We start from the raw sequence: 17,096 nt of genomic DNA, 5'->3' as shown, positions 1-17,096 counted from the left end.
CTCCACACTTGCTTAGGGGTTGTGGGTTCTAAATCGTCTCTGTCCCCGCCACTGAAGACTGCCGGCCTCTCTCCTCCTCCCTCAGTGCCTCATGAAATGGGACTGGTGAGGCCCTCGATGGATAGAGGCTCTTGCTGCCAAACAGGTTATGTCCTCTCTGCACAACTCATAGAGCAGAAGGGGAAAACCAGCTCCCGAAAGTTGTCATCTGCCTCCACACACATGTGCATGCACACACATGCACACACACACACACATGCACACATGCACACACACACATGCACACGCACACACACACATGCACACATGCACACACACACATGCACACGCACACACACACCTCTGTCACCGCCACCCACCATGGATGAGGTGGGAAGGACACATTCAATGCTTGGCCCCAGTGCTGGTGTAACAGGTGCGGCTCTAGGGATCTCTTCGTTATGTATTTTTTGTTTTATTTTATTGGATGTTTTGCATTCATGTAAGTCTGTGCACCACATGTATGCAGTGCCTGTGGATGACAGGACAGTGTCAGATCCCCTCAAACTGGAGTTAACAGATGGGTAACCATGAGTTAACATGGTAGAGTTAGCAGATGGAGTTAGCCATGTGGGTACTGGGAATAAAACCATAGTCCTCTGGAAGAGCAGCCAGTTTCTTCATGGATGAGCCGTTTCTCCTATCTGGGGGTCTCTTAAAGTTGCTGACCTGTGGCTCATTCTCCCCACCACCCCCTTGTGACAGTCCCTGGTTAAGCAATGCAGGTGACCCTCTGATCCACTTGAGTTCTTGCTGGCTGGGCCAGGTACAGTAGGCTCGCTTGCAGTGAAGGATTAACCTGCTGGGAAGACCTAGTAACTGCGGACATGCTGGGTTAAAGGGTTTGCTGAGGGTAGAGCAGATGGCCCGAGGGAGTTTAAATACACTGATCATAATTCAGGACTGGATGTGGAAGGAAAAGACTGTGGGGCTGGGCATTTAAAATTGTTCAGATATATATATATATATATATATATATATATATATATATATATATAGTGTGTGTGTGTGTGTGTGTGTAAAAATATGTCTATATGTATTTGTCTCTAGTTGGGAAAACAGTCTACCTTGTGCTTATTGTAAAAAGAAAAGGTGGGAAGGGTTTAGAACTAGATCTCAATGTTGACAGAAGGAATCCCTGTCAAGCCTGTGAGAGCCTGTTCTCTGTCAAGCTCACAGATCCAGGGCGACGGTTTAGCAGGAAGTTAGGCTTAACCATTGGTGGCGAAGATCTGAACCCAGGTGTGGTCATTAAAGTTAGACCAGTGGCATATATCTGCTAATGACACAAAGACTGTAAATTTAAGTTTGGTAGAGTTGGGATGAGCTCCTGAGGAAGAGTTCACTGGAGCCGAGGGCAGGGCTTCAGATACCTGTGTGACACTGAGGCTTTGATACCGGAGTCCCAGCCCTAAGTCTGTAGTCCACCAGAGCGCTAAACCTCCCTGCCTGGTGTTGTTGGTGCCCCCTGGTGGAGGAGGAAGAGTGGGTCAGGCTAATTTCTCCATTTCAAATTCTCTTGGGCCCCATACCTGTAATTTCTTCATCTCTGGAATGGTCTAACCCTCAATCAGAGTTTTTTTTTGGCTTATTTTAAGATAGGATCTCACAATGTAGCCCAGGCTGGTCTTGAAACTCACTAAGATTCTCTGCCTCCTGACTCCCAAGGGCTGGTATTAAAAAGCTGGCAACCACCATTCATGGCCTCAAAGAAAGGAAAAAAGAAAAAGCAGTTCGTGTGTGTACGCGTGTGCGTGTGTGTGGGTGTGCGCGCAGGTACCATGACAACTTGAAGGAACTGGTTCTCCTTCTATCTTGTGTATCTGGATCTGGAACTCAAGTGGTGTAGCGGGGAGCCTCAGTGATACATTGTTTCTGCTCTGTGCCGCAGTGTTCTTGCTGTTGGCTTTCAGTGCTTACTCTTGTATTAAACAGGGTCAGGCTTGATCTTGCCCTCCTCCCAGCAATACCACATAGCTATTTGGGGTCCTCCGTGTTGCATCAGGGTTTAGAAGTTTTGTAGAGGAGAATTCCAGATAGTGTTTGGGGAGTGTACACAGGAGGTGAGCTCCAGATGATATTTGGGGAGTGTGCGCAGGAGGCGAGCTCTGGTTAGTGTTTGGGGAGTGTGTGCAGGAGGACCGCAGGTTCTGCTCTCACTGCTGGATTCTCCTGAGACAGGGTCTTGCTGAACCTGGAGCTTAGTGAGGTAGCTAAGCTGGCTTGGTGAGCAAGTCCTGGTTCAGCTTGCTGGCTGATGACAGCTGGAACTCCTGGCTCTGCTGTCTCTCCGCGCTGGGGTTACAGGCAAAGGAGGGTAATACCTGCTTTTTGTTGTTGTTGTTGTTTCCCTGTGGAGTCCTGGCTGTCCTGGAACTCCCTCTCTAGACCAGGCTAACCTCGAGCACAGAGATCCACCTGCCTCTAGCTCCTAAATGCTGGGATTAAAGGTGTGCAGCACCAGGCTTCATGCCTGGCTTAGGCTTTGTGTGTGTGTGTGTGTGTGTGTGTGTGTGTGTGTGTGACAGAGACACAGAGACAGAGACAGACAGAGACAGGGACAGAGATTTACAGGTGATGGAAGAGGCCAAAGAGGACACCAGATCCCCCTGGAGCTGGGATGACTGGTGGTAGGGAGTGAACTTGACCTTTGAGGGAACAGCAACTGCTCTGAGTGGCAGATGTCTTTCTAGCTTTTATGTGGGTTCTGGGGATGGAATTCAGGTCCTCATGTCTGTGTGACAAGGACTCTACCCACTGAGCTGTCTCCTCAGTCATGTACATTTTATCTTGATGATTTATGTAACTTATTGGTAAATAATAATTGTACTCCATTACTGGTTGATTTAGAAATGGTAGTTATGGCGGGGGCAGCCCAGTTTTCCTCAAGAGCCTTAGTTCTCCTGGTGCATTGTTAAAGCGGAGACCAGGCTTCCAGAAGCCACTGCAGCCGCAGGGAGACTTCCTCCTAGCGAGACAGAGGAGGGATGTGGGCACTCGCGTGCTTTGCTGCCTAGTAGAATCTAAATGGTCCAAGACAGTGATGTGTTGGTCTGTTGCTTTGCAGGGACCGTGAAGGTGAAGAGTTCAAACATCCAGGTGGGAGATCTCATCCTTGTGGAAAAGGTGAGTTGAACCTGGAAACTTCTCAGGGGCTGGGCATTAGTGGGAGCTGGAGCATTGGAAGTGGGAGAGACAAACACAGAAAGATTTCCCGAAGGTACCCGTGTGCTGGGATGGTTTTGGTTTTCTGCTCCGTGTCCCCCCCCCCCTCTTAATGATGATGTCTTTTCTATAAGACAGCTTGTCACATTGACACTTAAAAATATTTATTGAACTCGCCTTTAACTGTCACACTGTCAACCTGTGTGTCCTGACTCACGGGGTCTGCCAGCCATTTTATGGGGAGCAGGGGCAGAGAGTGGTAAAATGTCTGTGTTAACGTTTGTCACTTGAAGAGACACTGACAGTCTGCATTTGGAAGGTGAGAGGTTTGGGGGTGGGGTCTGGGTAGTCTGGAGACCATATTTGGTCAGCAAAAAAAAAAAAAAACCGGTCTTACCCCATTTCTGTTGGAGTTGAATGGTGCCGATTCGATAGATGGTTAAGTCCAAGCACTCAAGGTCAACTTGAGAGAACCTGGAGTGCGTGCGGACAGAGCCCCTCTGTCATATTCCTTCCTAGCACAGAGGCATAGGCTGCTGCTGCCCCACCCCCATGTTTTTAATTATATTTATTTATTTATTACATGTTTCTGAAATGAGGTCTCACTGTGTAAACCAAGGAACTTACAGATCCGCCTGCCTCTGTGGGGATTAAAGGCCTACACATCACACCTGACCTTAGTTACTGTTCACAACTTTACTTCCTGACATCCTGCTGCAAGCCAAACAAGAGGACAGGGCCATGGGGTTAGTCACTAAAGTGATGGCCACACCAGAATGGGGACTTGAAGTTTGTGTGAAAAGATCCCAGCACTGGGGAAGAAGAAGCAGGTGGATCCCTGGGTGCCATAGCAGGTTTTAGGCCAGTGACAGATCACATCTCCAAAACCCCCCAAAAAGACAAAAGGCAAACAACAGCAACAAAACCCCAAGGACATCTGTCCTCCATGCATGCACACGCACATGCACACGCACACACGAGCACATACTCACATGTGCACACACGAGAGAGAGGAGAAAAGCCAGCTGTGGAGGGGGCAGAGGCAGTAGAGGGTGCTTGCAGGTCTGCCTTCCGTGCATGTAGATGGGGGTGAGGGCTGGCCTGGGGGTGGCTCTGGCTGCAGGTTCCAGAGCTGAAGGCAGGGTTCAGGAACCCCAGGAACAGGCATTCTTTTTAATCGATGACTCGTTATTGGGTCATTAGTAAAGGGCTAAGAGCGAGCAAGGTCCTGCCGATTGCAGACAAAGCAGCCCTCTGCCTAGCCATGACTGAGGCCTAAAAGAACAGTGGACAGGGGGGGACCCTGCCTGTGGCTGTCAAAATAACCAGTTTCCTTTCCTTTCCCAGAACCAGCGGGTGCCTGCTGACATGATCTTCCTGAGGACATCAGAGAAAAACGGTAAGCTCATGACAGGAAGGATCACAGGGTAGATGTCATTGTGGGGCCTCACAGGCGAACGGGAACATCTCTGTAGACGGGTTCTTCCCAACTCAGAGTGTTTGGGGGTGCTTGTAGGCCCATGAATTTCGGTCATCAAAGCCAGAAAAATTGCCTGGGTATGGTGTCATACGGTTCAATCCCACACTTGGAGGCAGAGTCTGGGAGTTCGAGGCCAGACTCTACGTAGCAAGTCCAGGTCATTGGGGACCTACAGTGAGACCACGTCTCAAGCCAAAACCTCAAACTTAGAATAAAATAACAAAACAAAAAGTTTGGCTGGCGACGGGGTTGAGCAGGTATGGCGTTCATCTCCAGGATTTTTTTTTTTTTTTTTTTTTTGGTTCTTTTTTTCGGAGCTGGGGACCGAACCCAGGGCCTTACGCTTCCTAGGTAAGCGCTCTACCACTGAGCTAAATCCCCAACCCCAATCTCCAGGATTGTTGATCGCAAAGTGTGGGACCCTCGTGGTAGAAGGAGAGACCCAATCCCTACTGGTTGTCATTCCATCCACATACGCCTCTGCACTGTGAATAACACCCTCCCCCACAGAACAACAGCAAAGAGATGTAGCAAACATTTAATAGCAGCACCGTGAAGCTGGGCATGGTAATTTATGCCTGTAATCCCAGCTCTCTAAAGACGGAGGCAGGAGGATTGCATAGAGATTGATTGATTGATTGATTGATTGATTGATTGACTTTAAAAAAGGCCAAAAAATCATACACAAAACTCACATGGTTCTCTGTGTTCCACCTCAGCCCTTGGAAGTTTTTGGAACTTCCCCTGTCTCTGCTTCCGTTCCATTCTTAAAAGCAAGAAGGGTCAGAGTGCATGACCCTCCACATCCCATTTTATGTGGGTTCTGGGGATCTGAACTTGGGTCTCCACTTGGCACAGCAAGCACTTTACCCACTGGAGCCTCTCCCCAGCCTTCGTGCATAGAAGTGACCCGGAAGGCTCTTCAGGCTTGGAAGTAACTGCGTGTCTATGACCTGGACTCACTTCCTGTCTGACCCGCTGTCCAGGAGCTTATGACACGCCCAAGGTGCCTGTCCCTAGAATGTGCAAGCCTATCTTCTGCAGCGTCCCTTGTGGGACCACAAATGCTGCAGGCTTGAGATTTTATGTCTGAAACGAAGTTTTATTGTATAGAGCTTTTCTTAGAAGGTTTTAGGGATGGTGTGTAGGGCTTTAGGGATGGCGTGTAGGGTTTTAGGGATGGCGTGTAGGGCTTTAGGGATGGCGTGTAGGGTTTTAGGGATGGTGTGTAGGGCTTTAGGGATGGCGTGTAGGGCTTTAGGGATGGCGTGTAGGGTTTTAGGGATGGCGTGTAGGGCTTTAGGGATGGCGTGTAGGGTTTTAGGGTTTATAGAATGCTTGCCCAGCAGACCCAAGGCCCTGGATTCCACCCCCAGCTGTGCACAGAACCAGGCTGGGTGACAGACCTGTCAACCAGGCACTCAGGAAGTGGAGGCAGGAGGATCAGAAGTTCAAGGTCGTCCTTGGCTGTGTAGTGACTTCAAGGCCACTCTGGGGTATCGGAGGCTGTCTCTAAATCAGTCATCTATCAATCACGTGGGATTCTGAAGCACTGTGGATTGAGAGGTTCTGTGTTAGTGGGGTCACTCTACTGCGAGAGCAGGCCCTGGCATGGGTTTTTCAGAAGCCATGTCCTCAGCCAAGTCAGGTTTTTAGCCACTGTAAAACCCCTGGAGATTCCTACCGGCTCCATTCCTACTCTCCCCAGAACCCGAGGCTCTGAGATACAAAGCCAGTAATTGACAAAACAGTCCTGATGAGGGGTCTGGGAACTCCTGCACCCCTACCTAGGAACAACCCTGGAGTGACCACGCTGTGTTGGCCACTGTCCCCTCGCCCTGCTGGACTGTTAGAAGGGGCTGCATGTCTCTCCTTTCCTTAACGTACAACGTGAAGGGCCTAACCCTATCTTACAGGGAGTGAGTGGTTGAGAGGATTTGAATCCAGACCTCGTAGAGGGGGTGGGAAGCAGAGATTTATTTGCCCTTGGAGTCGCTGGTCATTGGCGGGCCATTTCTCCAAGGACTACAGCAGGCACTGCCCAGAGCTGCTGAGGGAATCCCAGCTCCACAGCTGAACTGCAGACGTCAGACATTGCCCCAATCTCTCTACAGGGTCCTGCTTCTTGCGCACAGATCAGCTGGATGGAGAGACAGACTGGAAGCTTCGGCTCCCCGTGGCCTGCACACAGAGGCTCCCCACAGCTGCGGTGAGTAGCGTTTCTAAGAACCGTATGCTGGCCACGAGATCACAGCCTGGTTCTCACACTCAGATGTACCTGGAGGTCAGGCAGGGGTGCGGTGGTGGCGGCGGCGGCGGTGGTGGTGGTAGCATGTGAAGTGGGGCTGGAGGGGAACTGGAGAACCTGGAGCCCCTGTTGATTCCACTTACCTGGTTGTACCAAAGGCCACCCCATCCCCACAGGAGGAGTGAACACTTCTGAGAGTGACCTTGCCAGTTTGCTGGGTTGTAAGGAAAGGCCTTTCCTTTTGCTAAGAGTGTCTATATCAGGGCCGGAAAGATGGCTCAGAGGTTGAGAGCACTGACTGATCTTCCAGAGGTCCTGAGTTCGATTCCTAGCAACCACATGGTGGCTCACAACCGTCTGTAATGGGATCTGTTGCCCTCTTCTGGTGTGTCTGAAGATGGCTACAGTTTAGTCACATATATTTTAAAAAAAAGTTTATCAGTGGTTCTCAGCCTTCCTGATACTGCGACCTTTAATACAGTTCCTCATGCTGTGGTGACCCCCAGCCATAAGATTACTTCGTTGCTACTTTATAACTAATTTTGCTACTGTTATAAATCGTAAATGTAAGTATCTGATATTCAGGAAACCTTATACACAACCCCTAAAGAGGTCTCGCAGGTTGAGGTTAAGGATTAGGAGGTGTGGCCTTATTGGAGTGGCATGGCCTTGTTGGAGAAGCCCAATCTCTCTCAGCCTCCATGGGTTGGGATGAGATATGGCTCCCAGCTGTCTCTCCATTACCATGTGTGCCAATGTCCCCACCTCTTCCCCCCAGCTAAGTGCTGCTTTCATTTTATAAGATCTGCCTTGGTCATGGTCATGGTGTCTCTTCACAGCAACAGAACACTGACCAAGACGCAGCAGACTTGCCGTTGCCCTCAGCCCCGTGCGCCATTTCTCCTCTGACCTCAGTGGCTCCCCCACCCCCACCCCCTCCCCCTTGCTCAAGTGTGTGGCCGCCTTAGATTGTAGTTTCCTCTAGGAGAGATGCCCTTTCCCAGGGGTTATCGTGGCAGGCCCAGCACACAGGCTCCGTGCACAGGTGTCTCCTAACCTATGTGTGCCTGTGTTGATTTTGGGTTTACCTAGTATTGTTTTTTTTTCTTCCTTTGTTTTTAATTTTTTTTGCCTGTATACACACACGTGTGCGAGCGTGCATGCCCACATGCCACAGCACATGTGTAGAGGTCATAGGAGGACTTGTGGAGTCAATTGTCATTTTCTACCGTGCGGGTCCTAGGGCCCAAACTCACGTTGTTGGGATGGACCGCAGGCGCCTTTACGTACTGAGCCTTCTCACTGCTCCATGCCAAATGCAGTGTAACCGTTCAGAGACCAGCTTTCCCGAGCATCGGGAATGGCTAAGTGGAACGCTACTCTTGCTGGTCTCAGAGCGGAGAGGAGGGACAGGTGCCTCATCTCAGTGATGTCACCAAGAAGATAAACGTGTCCTCCACACTCACTGGTCACAAATGTCCGTATTCAGTTCATTTTAAATGAGAAACGCCAGAGTGAGTTTCTGGCTGTGCTCCAAGAGCCCGGGCAGCCTCCCTGCCTGTGAGAGGGTGATCTGTTTCCTGGTAGGAGTTCCCTGGAGAAAGGAACCCGATCCTTGGAGTGACCGGGAGTTTTGGTGCCAGGGTCGGAAGTAAAGATGGCAGGCAGTGTTCTGGAGCCTCAGATCGAGGCGCTTCCCGGTTTCGTAGACATTACTTTGCCCTTTTTCTGGCCCAGGCCTGCTCTGGGGACATTAAAAACAGATAAGATGCTGTTGGCTCTGGCTTCAGGAGGCAGTAATCGCCTTATTGTGCCTGGGGAATCGAGGAGCAGTGGTCTACTGTTCCGTTTTATTTTTAAGAGTGAAAAGAATTCTATCAGGAGTGAAGAAATCCGGCAGGGCCAGTCTCCCCAGCAACTCACCAGTCTATTCCTGATTAAAAACTGAACGGAACCTAGGCAGGCCAAGGGGAGCAGTGAGAAGAAGCCCTGCTCTGTAGCCTCTCCCAGACACCCTGTCTTCTCTCCAGAGGGGATTCTGTGAAGCGGTGCTGATCTTCCCAGGTCTCTCTTAGTGCTTAGGGATGTGTGCCTTAGGACCTGTGGGTCCCTTCCCAGCTCAGAGTACAAGGAGTTCTCTAGGTTTCTTCTTATCAGTCCTGGGACCCACGGTGTCTCCTGGCTGGGGCAGCCTGCCCAAAGGTTTGAGGGGCTACCAGACCCTTCCAGTTGCTGTTTGCCGTCCCCAGTCCTCTTAAAGTCTGGTTGTTTTGGAATTATTTACTTTCTCTTTTCTCTTTCTCTCCTTTTTTTTCTCTTCTCTTCTCTTCTTTTCTTTTCTTTTCTTTTCTTTTCTTTTCCTTTCTTCTCTTTTCTGCTTTAAGTCAGGATTGTAATTTGTAGTGCAGGCCAGCCTCAAACTCTTGACCCTTCTGTCTTTGCCTCAGCCTCCTAAGTGCCGGCATGCCCAGTCTTAAATCATTCAAATTGTCACAGAGATCACTAAAAAGTTATTATTAGTGTTTTACATTTGTATAATCCGGCAAGACTGTCACAAGGCATCAATTTCCTTTACACGTGTGTGCACTCGGCAGGCTCAGGCCAGTATTAGGGACTGTGTTCACTGGGCAGGCATGGCCAGTATTAGGAATCATGTTCAGGGCCCTGAAGATTTTAGCCTGGTGCTCTGTCCCTGAGCTGCATCCACAGACCTCTTATAACTCCGTAGCTCGGTTTGCTTAGTTCTCTGTCTCTCAGCTGAGCCCAGTGTCTCCCATGTGCTAGGTGACTACACTGGGCTGTATTCCACGTGTGTTGTTTAGCATAAGGTGGCTTGGGCTGGGATTGTCATTAAGGAGTGGACTGCTCGTCTGGAATGCACGAAGCCCTGGGTTCGATTCCCAGCACCACATACAGTAGGCATGGTGACCCACTTCTCAAATCTCAGCACACAGGAGGTAGAGGTAGGAAGATCAGGAGTTCAAGGTCATCCTTGGCCTAAATAGTGAGTTGAGGGTCAGCCTGGGCTATGTAAGGTCCTGTCTGTAAATCTATAAACAAACAAATCAATACCTTTTCAGTAGGAGAACTCTTGTTTCCCTTCCCCTATATACCATTTATGTGTCCCCTTGAAATAGCAAGTGGGGGCGGGTAGGAAGAAGCTTTCCAAGGGGTGAGAGTCAGGGTAGCCCTGAGCAGAGTGCTTGCATATGTATATGCCTCAGACCTGGTCCTCAGCACCACAAAACCAGAAAAATTAAAGAAGTATCTGTCAGAGGTCACGCTGGGGGACCCCAGAGCAGCTCCTGGCAGGAGCCATGATTTGTAGGCAACACAACCACTGTGCCTTGCCTGGCCCGTAGAGGACCTAGCGGGTGGCCTCAGCCTGCAAGAGCCTGGCTCTTGGTCTGGTTTAAAGATTTTTGTTAAAATGAAGAAGTTAGCCAGTGAGATGATTCAGCAGGTAAAGGACTTGCTGCTAAGCCTAATGACCTGAGCTCAATCTAGGGACCCACAGGGTAGGGAGAGAGAGCTGCCCTCTGACCTCCACGTGTGCACCTGGTACACACATGCTCTCACAGAGGTGAGAGGGAGGAGGAGAGGGAGAAGCCACATCAGATGAATACGTGTGAGGGACAGCTGGGCACAATGATGACCGTAAGGGCCACCAGGGCAGGTGTGGGACCCAGCCCTTTCTACATCTTATTTTAATGTACTCTGGGCTGCAGTGCTGGCTCTGGGCACACGACAGGGACAGAGGCCCGGGCCAAGTGTTATAGCGATGGCTCTGTGAAGGAGCTGAGATTCTGGCTTGCACCAAGTCTGCAGGGCCATAGCTGGGATGGGCAGCTGACTGATCGCTGAGAGCGAGGCTACAGGAACAGTCAGTGATGGTGGCTGAGTGTGCGAGGCTGTACCTGTGGCTAGTGGGTGCCTGACCAAGGCCAGGAACTTGAGTTCTCAGAGCAGATCTCAGCAGCGAAAGCTTGAGACAATGAGTTTAAAATAAATCCCCAGCAGGCAGGCAAGATGGCTCAGTGGTAAGGTGCTTGCTGTCATTCTTTACATCCCTAGGGTCCAAAGAGAGACTCATTTCCTACAGGCGGTCACTGTGTGTATGCGTGTGTGTCTCTGTGTGTGTGTATGTAGACAGACAGATAGACAGACATGGACAGATGGATGGACATGTAAAATTACCTTTTAATTTGCTCGAAGTAAATGCCATCTTGGAGGCTTACTGCCTCCATCCCAGACCTAGTCCTGGAGACTTCTAGCCTCCACACAATCTTATCTAGGCCTAGAATGTTTTCTGCCTCTGAACTGAATATGCTCACCCTTTCTAGCCTTTCTGAACTCTGTCTAGCTGGGTCAACTCAGCTGTCCTGGCTCAAACTCTTTTCCAAGCTGACTGATTCAACCTGGCTTCTCTCAGTTTCTTACTGAATTGCTCTGCTTGGCCTCATACTAACCCTGGCAATCTGTTCTAATTCTGACTCCTCATTCTCTGGTTGAAGAGGGCTTCTTCTCTCTTCTCCCTCTCTGCACCTGTCCTCTCCTCCTGAGAGTCGGGCACATCCTATTCTGTCAGATCTTTCTCTGATTGAGTGGTCACTTTGCCACTCAATTTGACATCACTTTCAAACATGGGTGCTTCCTTCTACAAACTAACTTTACCTTCATTCAGACACAGGGATTAAAGTGTGTGCAAGGGCTGAGCCACACCGAAAAACACTGAACACCACAGCAACAAACCGTAAAAAACACAGATAATACAGTAAATAACACAGTCGCAGTGTGATCAAATATCCAGCAACACAGAGACAGACAGGCAGGCAGGCAGACAGACAGACATGTCCCATCTGGAGATGCACTTACAAAATAAGGAGAATAGATCTAATAAACTCCCTCTTCCTATGGAGAATGGCTACTTCTGGCCTTCCCCATCACCTTTTCCTGTCCCCCCCCACACCCCGGTCCCCGTATTCTTTGTTTTCAAGGGGCAGAACTGCCCTCCCCATCCTTGTAGTCTCACCCAGCTGCCTTCTCCATGCTGCAGCTCTCCCGCCACTCGCCTTTCTCATCCTGTTTCTTACAGGAAGTTGAGTCCTTGTTTGTCTGAAAAAAAAAAAAAGTAAAACACATATAATACGGAATTTACCTTGGGGGCCGGAGAGATGGGTCAGCCACTGAGAGCTCCTGCTGCTTCCCAGAGGACTCGAGTTCAGTTCCTAGAAACCTTCTTTCGGCCCCTGTAGGCATGCATACATGGTGTACACACATGCACATGTGCATGTGCACACACACACACACACACACACACACACATACACAAACACATTTCTCCTCTCTCTTTAAAATTTACCATCTTAACCCGTATATAAGGACATTAGACACATTCCCATTACTGAGGAAACGTGACAGCGTCCCATCCATCTCCAAAGACTCTTGATGTCCTTCCGCTCCAGCCTTTGGCGCCATTGCTTCTGTCTCTGACTACTCTAGAGACCCCCATGCGACTGGAATCATGTGCTGTCTTTTGTGTGAGAGTGTGTGACACTGGCTTATTTCGCTCAGGGCGGTGTGCTCAAGGTTCACCTAGTGTGCAGCCTGCTGCAGGGTCACTTCCTTGTTTGGAGTGCCATGTACAGAGAGGGTGTCCAACGTTTGTTTATCCACTCCTCCGTGACAGACATTGGGTTGTTCTGTCCCTCTCAGAGGTCATGAGTAATACACAGGGGTGAGCACCCGTCTCTCTGAGGGCCTGCCTTTGGTTCTTTTGGTGGTGCACCGAGGAATGGAGTTCTGGGAGCCTGTGGTAACTTTCTGTGGAATACCTTGTGGAAGCCCAGGCTGTTGCCCACACAGGCGGTGCTGTCTCTCTGCGTCCTTGCCAGCACTTGTTATTTTCTGTCTGGTTTTAGTCACCATCATAAAGGATGTGAGGCTCTCAAGTCCTTCTCAGACCTCACACAGGAGCTGCTTACTGTCCTCTTGTTGAAGGGAGCGGTGGTTCCGCTGGGATGAGACACCACGAAGGTCAGGGGTTGAGCCGCCTAAGTCCTCGGCCCTGGCTGCTCACTGCAATGTAACCGGGGCTGGGTAGGTGAGGTCATCAGATGTCTGCACAGGGAATGTGGGGTTTGTACGAGGTAACTCCTACACCGGCCCAAGGGAGGGTTTTCTCACTTCCGGTGCTCTGTAGCATGAGCGCCTTTTTGGGAAATGCAATATGTTTGCTTTTGAAATCTTGGCTCCTGGCTACTGTTTTTAATGATGTGTTTTTTTCCTCCGGAACAGGACCTCCTGCAGATTCGGTCGTATGTGTATGCTGAAGAGCCCAACATCGACATTCACAACTTCCTGGGGACCTTCACCAGGGTGAGTGGAGCTGACAGTGCGCAAGGCTGCACAGTGCTGTATCTGTCTGAGGTTTCTTACCAGACCTTGAAGTCTGACAGTGGCTTCTCTGTGGGGACTGCACAGCTGGAGTGCTCTCCTGGCTCTGAGCCTGAGTTCTCTGATGGCAGCAGGTGTTGCCTGCCATCTGCTTCAGCGCTTATGTCTAAACACAGCCCCTGTCTTCTCCAGATGGGCAGGTCCTCTTCTGTCCTGCAGATCCTCTGTGCTAGCAGTGTATTAGCATGTCCCTACAAGCCCAGTACTCAGGAGGCTGAGGCAGGAGGACCGCTGTGAGTTCATAGCCAGCCTGTCACAACAGATCACAAAGAAACCAAGCCCCGTGTTCTGTGCCAGCTTTGAATTTAAACTGTTTGCAAGTCTTTGATAACAGAAAGTAAATTTGAATTTGCTATCTTTTAGAATATAAATATTCTAAATATTAAAATTTGGAACAAAAGCTAAATGGCCTATGTTCTTTTTTTGAAGCAGGGTTTCACTGTGTAGCCCTGCAACTTGCTCTGTAGACCAGGCTGCCCTCAAACTCACAGAGATCTTCCTGCCTCTGTCGTCAAAGTTGCACCAACACTCTTGGCAAAAATAAATCTTGTGTGTGTGTCGTGTGTCTCGTGTGTGTGTGTGTGTTACTTGTGTGATGCTAAAGATGGAGCCCAGGGCCTTGTGTATGCTGGACAAGCCTCTGTGACCCCTGATAGCTCTAAACCAAACCCTCCACTTAGTGGAAAGGATTTGTGCACCATTGGGCATTGAGTACTATCGGGCATTGAACACCGGGGGAGGTTGATGTCTTTGGGGGTCCCCGACCTCATCCCCGCGGAAAGTGAGGGATGACTCAGCGAATGTGTGTTTGGTCTTTTCAGGAAGACAGTGACCCTCCGATCAGCGAGAGCCTGAGCATCGAGAACACGCTGTGGGCCGGCACCGTCATAGCCTCAGGTAAGACCTGGCCAAGCAGTGTGGGAGCAGTTTGATCAGGGACGACAGTCCTTCTGGAATTCGATTCGTGACCTGTCATCTGGGAAAATGAGCTGTCCGTCAAATGGAGTTTCCCACTTGGTCCAGCATTTCCGGGGCCCTGAGGTGACATCTGACCGTGTCTTAGCATGGCCCATGGCCTTCTAAAGCATCCACTTGGGAAAGGCTCATAATCGTCACTTCGGTTGACGTCCTAGTACCAGATATTGAAGCGGTGTGGGTCTTCTGGTTGGAAGCCGTGTCCGAGGAGACTGTTCTCTTCTCCACCCTGGGATAGAGGCAGGAGAGTGCTGGGAAGGCTAGGTCTTTGTGTTGAAAACACCAGAGGAAGGTTGTATTAGCACCACAGTCTGCAAGGCCCTTGGATTTCCTGAAGTAGAGATTGGTCCTGAAGAGTCTGTCCTCCTGGGCCTCCTAGGCCTGGCCTCAGTGTCCTGGGCTTCACAGGACATGCAGCAGCCCATGTCCTCCCTGCCTTCCCCCACCCCATCCCCCTTCCCCCAGGAGCCCCCCCAGGCCCTTGTTTTGCTCCCGTGATCCTAAGAGGCCTCTGCTTTGAAGCTGTTGGTGGATCCTTGTGACCCTGAGATGTTTTTATGCTTTGATGATTGAACTGATTAAGTTTAAGATTCTCTTTCCTTTGCAGTTTTTATTTACATGAATTGTGGATATGTGAGCAAAACGGTATCCACCCTCTTGGAGCTGAGTCACAGGCAGTTAGAGCCACCTGAGGGGGCGCTGGGAACAGAACTCAGGTCCTTTGCATGAGAGGCAGTCTTAACCCCTGAGCATCTCTGCAGCCCGACGCTCTGTTTCTATCCTTAACAACAGTAGCTCTCCTGGCCATGGCTGGAGCTTACCAGTTCAAGCCTAGCTTGGGCTACAGTGAACCCCCTCTCCTTTTTCTTTTTAGGACATTTATTATGTGTTATGTATACAGTATTCTGCCTGCGTGCCAGAAGAGGGCACCAGATCCCATTATAGATGATGTGAGCCACCACGTGGTTGCTGGGACTTGAACTCAGGACCTCTGGAAGAGCAGTCAGAGCTCTCAACCTCTGAGCCAACTCTCCAGCCCTCCCCTCCCCTCCCCTCCCGCCCTTGTCTTTAAAAATAAAACCAAGGTCAGACTTGTTGGCCCAGATTATCAATTCCAGCACTCAGGAGTCAGAGGCAAGGGGATCTCTGTCAATTGGAGGCCAGCCTGGTGTGCATTCTAGGACAGCCAGTGCAAAAATCACAAAACAAAACAAAAAACCGCAACAAATGTTGCCATTTCCAGAGCTGCCTGGGGGTTCAGCCATCTTTGTTTCTGCACAGTTTTCCTCATAGTCCTTATATTTTTCTTACTCATTTCTTCAAATTCCTTTTTTCTTTTTTCTTGTTTTTAAAAAGACACTTGCTAGGTGAGGCCAGAAGAGGGCGTCAGATTCTCTGGGTCTGGGAATTGCAGATGGTTGTGAGCCGCCATGTTGGTGCTGGGAATTGAATTAGGAGCAGCGTGCTCCACACTGGTAATGTTATGGAGGTCAGAGGCAGCTCAGGGCTTCTCCTTTTACTGTGTGGTTCCTGGATCCATCGCAGGTGGGCAGAGTGACAGTCTAGCATGCCCCCCTCCCGTCCCCCCCCCCCCCCCCCACTCTGCAGGCCTTTGTTGAGTTTCTGTTGCCTGGAGACAGTCAGTGTCATAGACTTTTTATAGAGCAGCCACTTTACAGAGCTCTGCTGCTATTCTCTAGTCCTGGTTTTACAAAATGAAATAAAGACATCTAATGGACCATGGAACTGAATCTCAGAGTGGGCAAACCTCTTGCTCAGGGTCACACAGCCTTGGAGCGCCATCTCCCGGGAAGAGTGTAGACACACTGGGATCTTGGAGACAGATTCAAGCAGTTCATGGGACCTCGTGATCTGTTCTTTTTGTTGATGGGGAAGAGAGAGCAGGCAGGCATTCTCTGCTCTAGTGTACTGCCTGCCGGGCCTTCAGCAGGCGAATGTTTAGAGTGAGTATTAACTGGGCATTTCCCAGGTTCCTCATCAGCCTCAGTTTTCCTGTATGCCACCCGGTAGACAATTGTGTTCAGGTTGTGGCGTGAACACAGAATTGAACGCAGGCCGTTTCCCTGTGGCGCTGGACTCAGCCTGCAAGGGAGTCTCTTACTGTGTCCCTTGTAGAACCCCTGCCCCGATGCTGCCTAGCCCACTGTTACCCAGTGCCAGTTTAAAGACTAGGAAAGCTCGCCAGGTTGCACCGAATGTCCAGCTGCCTTAGTTACCATCCATCTGCAGAGGATACAGTTGCCATGGCAATCTGATATTTGCTGCCAGGCGATGGAAAGCACCGGGGAGTCTTAGGGCTGTGCAGCTCGTGTGTTTCAGAGCCCCGAGTTCTAGCTTGTTGCTTCACAGACTGGATAACAAAGGGCTGGCTTGTGGGTTGTCTCCTGAGTCTGTGGTGTGATCTTGTCTTGGCACGTGACCAGCACACAGTCACTCGCGGGCTCTATGCCCTGTGTCTGATAATGCCCACCTGGTCTGCAAGCTGGCTCATGCGCTCTGACCCCAGATCCATGCATGCTGGGATATTTTGTAGCAATGCTGAGTTACTGTGGCTATTTCAGACCTTCCCTCTGGGAGCTTGGCATGTGTCTGGTTTTGTGAAATAAAAGGGATACAAAATAACCCAGGAACCAGGCAGGATCACTGCCTTCTGGAAACTCAGTGGAGCAAGGGTAGGCTGAGGGGATCAGCAGGACTACTGACTGCCGGCTA

At 50.2% G+C, this 17,096-nt stretch overlaps 1 protein-coding gene across 6 annotated transcripts in view; it reads left to right on the top strand.

Annotated features, from left to right (window-relative positions):
• Atp9a (ATPase phospholipid transporting 9A (putative)) overlaps positions 1–17,096 on the top strand; it is a 107,229-nt gene that overhangs the window by 47,028 nt on the left and 43,105 nt on the right. For all 6 annotated transcript variants that reach the window (NM_001427018.1, XM_039106727.2, NM_001427017.1 and 3 more), the window contains exons 5-9: positions 3,107–3,165; positions 4,552–4,603; positions 6,799–6,893; positions 13,230–13,310; positions 14,210–14,285. In NM_001427018.1, coding sequence (NP_001413947.1) covers positions 3,107–3,165; positions 4,552–4,603; positions 6,799–6,893; positions 13,230–13,310; positions 14,210–14,285 — 363 coding nt within the window. The remainder of the gene's footprint in view (positions 1–3,106; positions 3,166–4,551; positions 4,604–6,798; positions 6,894–13,229; positions 13,311–14,209; positions 14,286–17,096) is intronic.

The sequence above is a fragment of the Rattus norvegicus genome, chromosome 3 (assembly GCF_036323735.1).
Source record: "Rattus norvegicus strain BN/NHsdMcwi chromosome 3, GRCr8, whole genome shotgun sequence".
Taxonomy (NCBI): Eukaryota; Metazoa; Chordata; class Mammalia; order Rodentia; family Muridae; genus Rattus; species Rattus norvegicus.
Note: the sequence above shows the minus strand (reverse complement) of the source record. Positions and strands in the feature narration are given on the sequence as shown.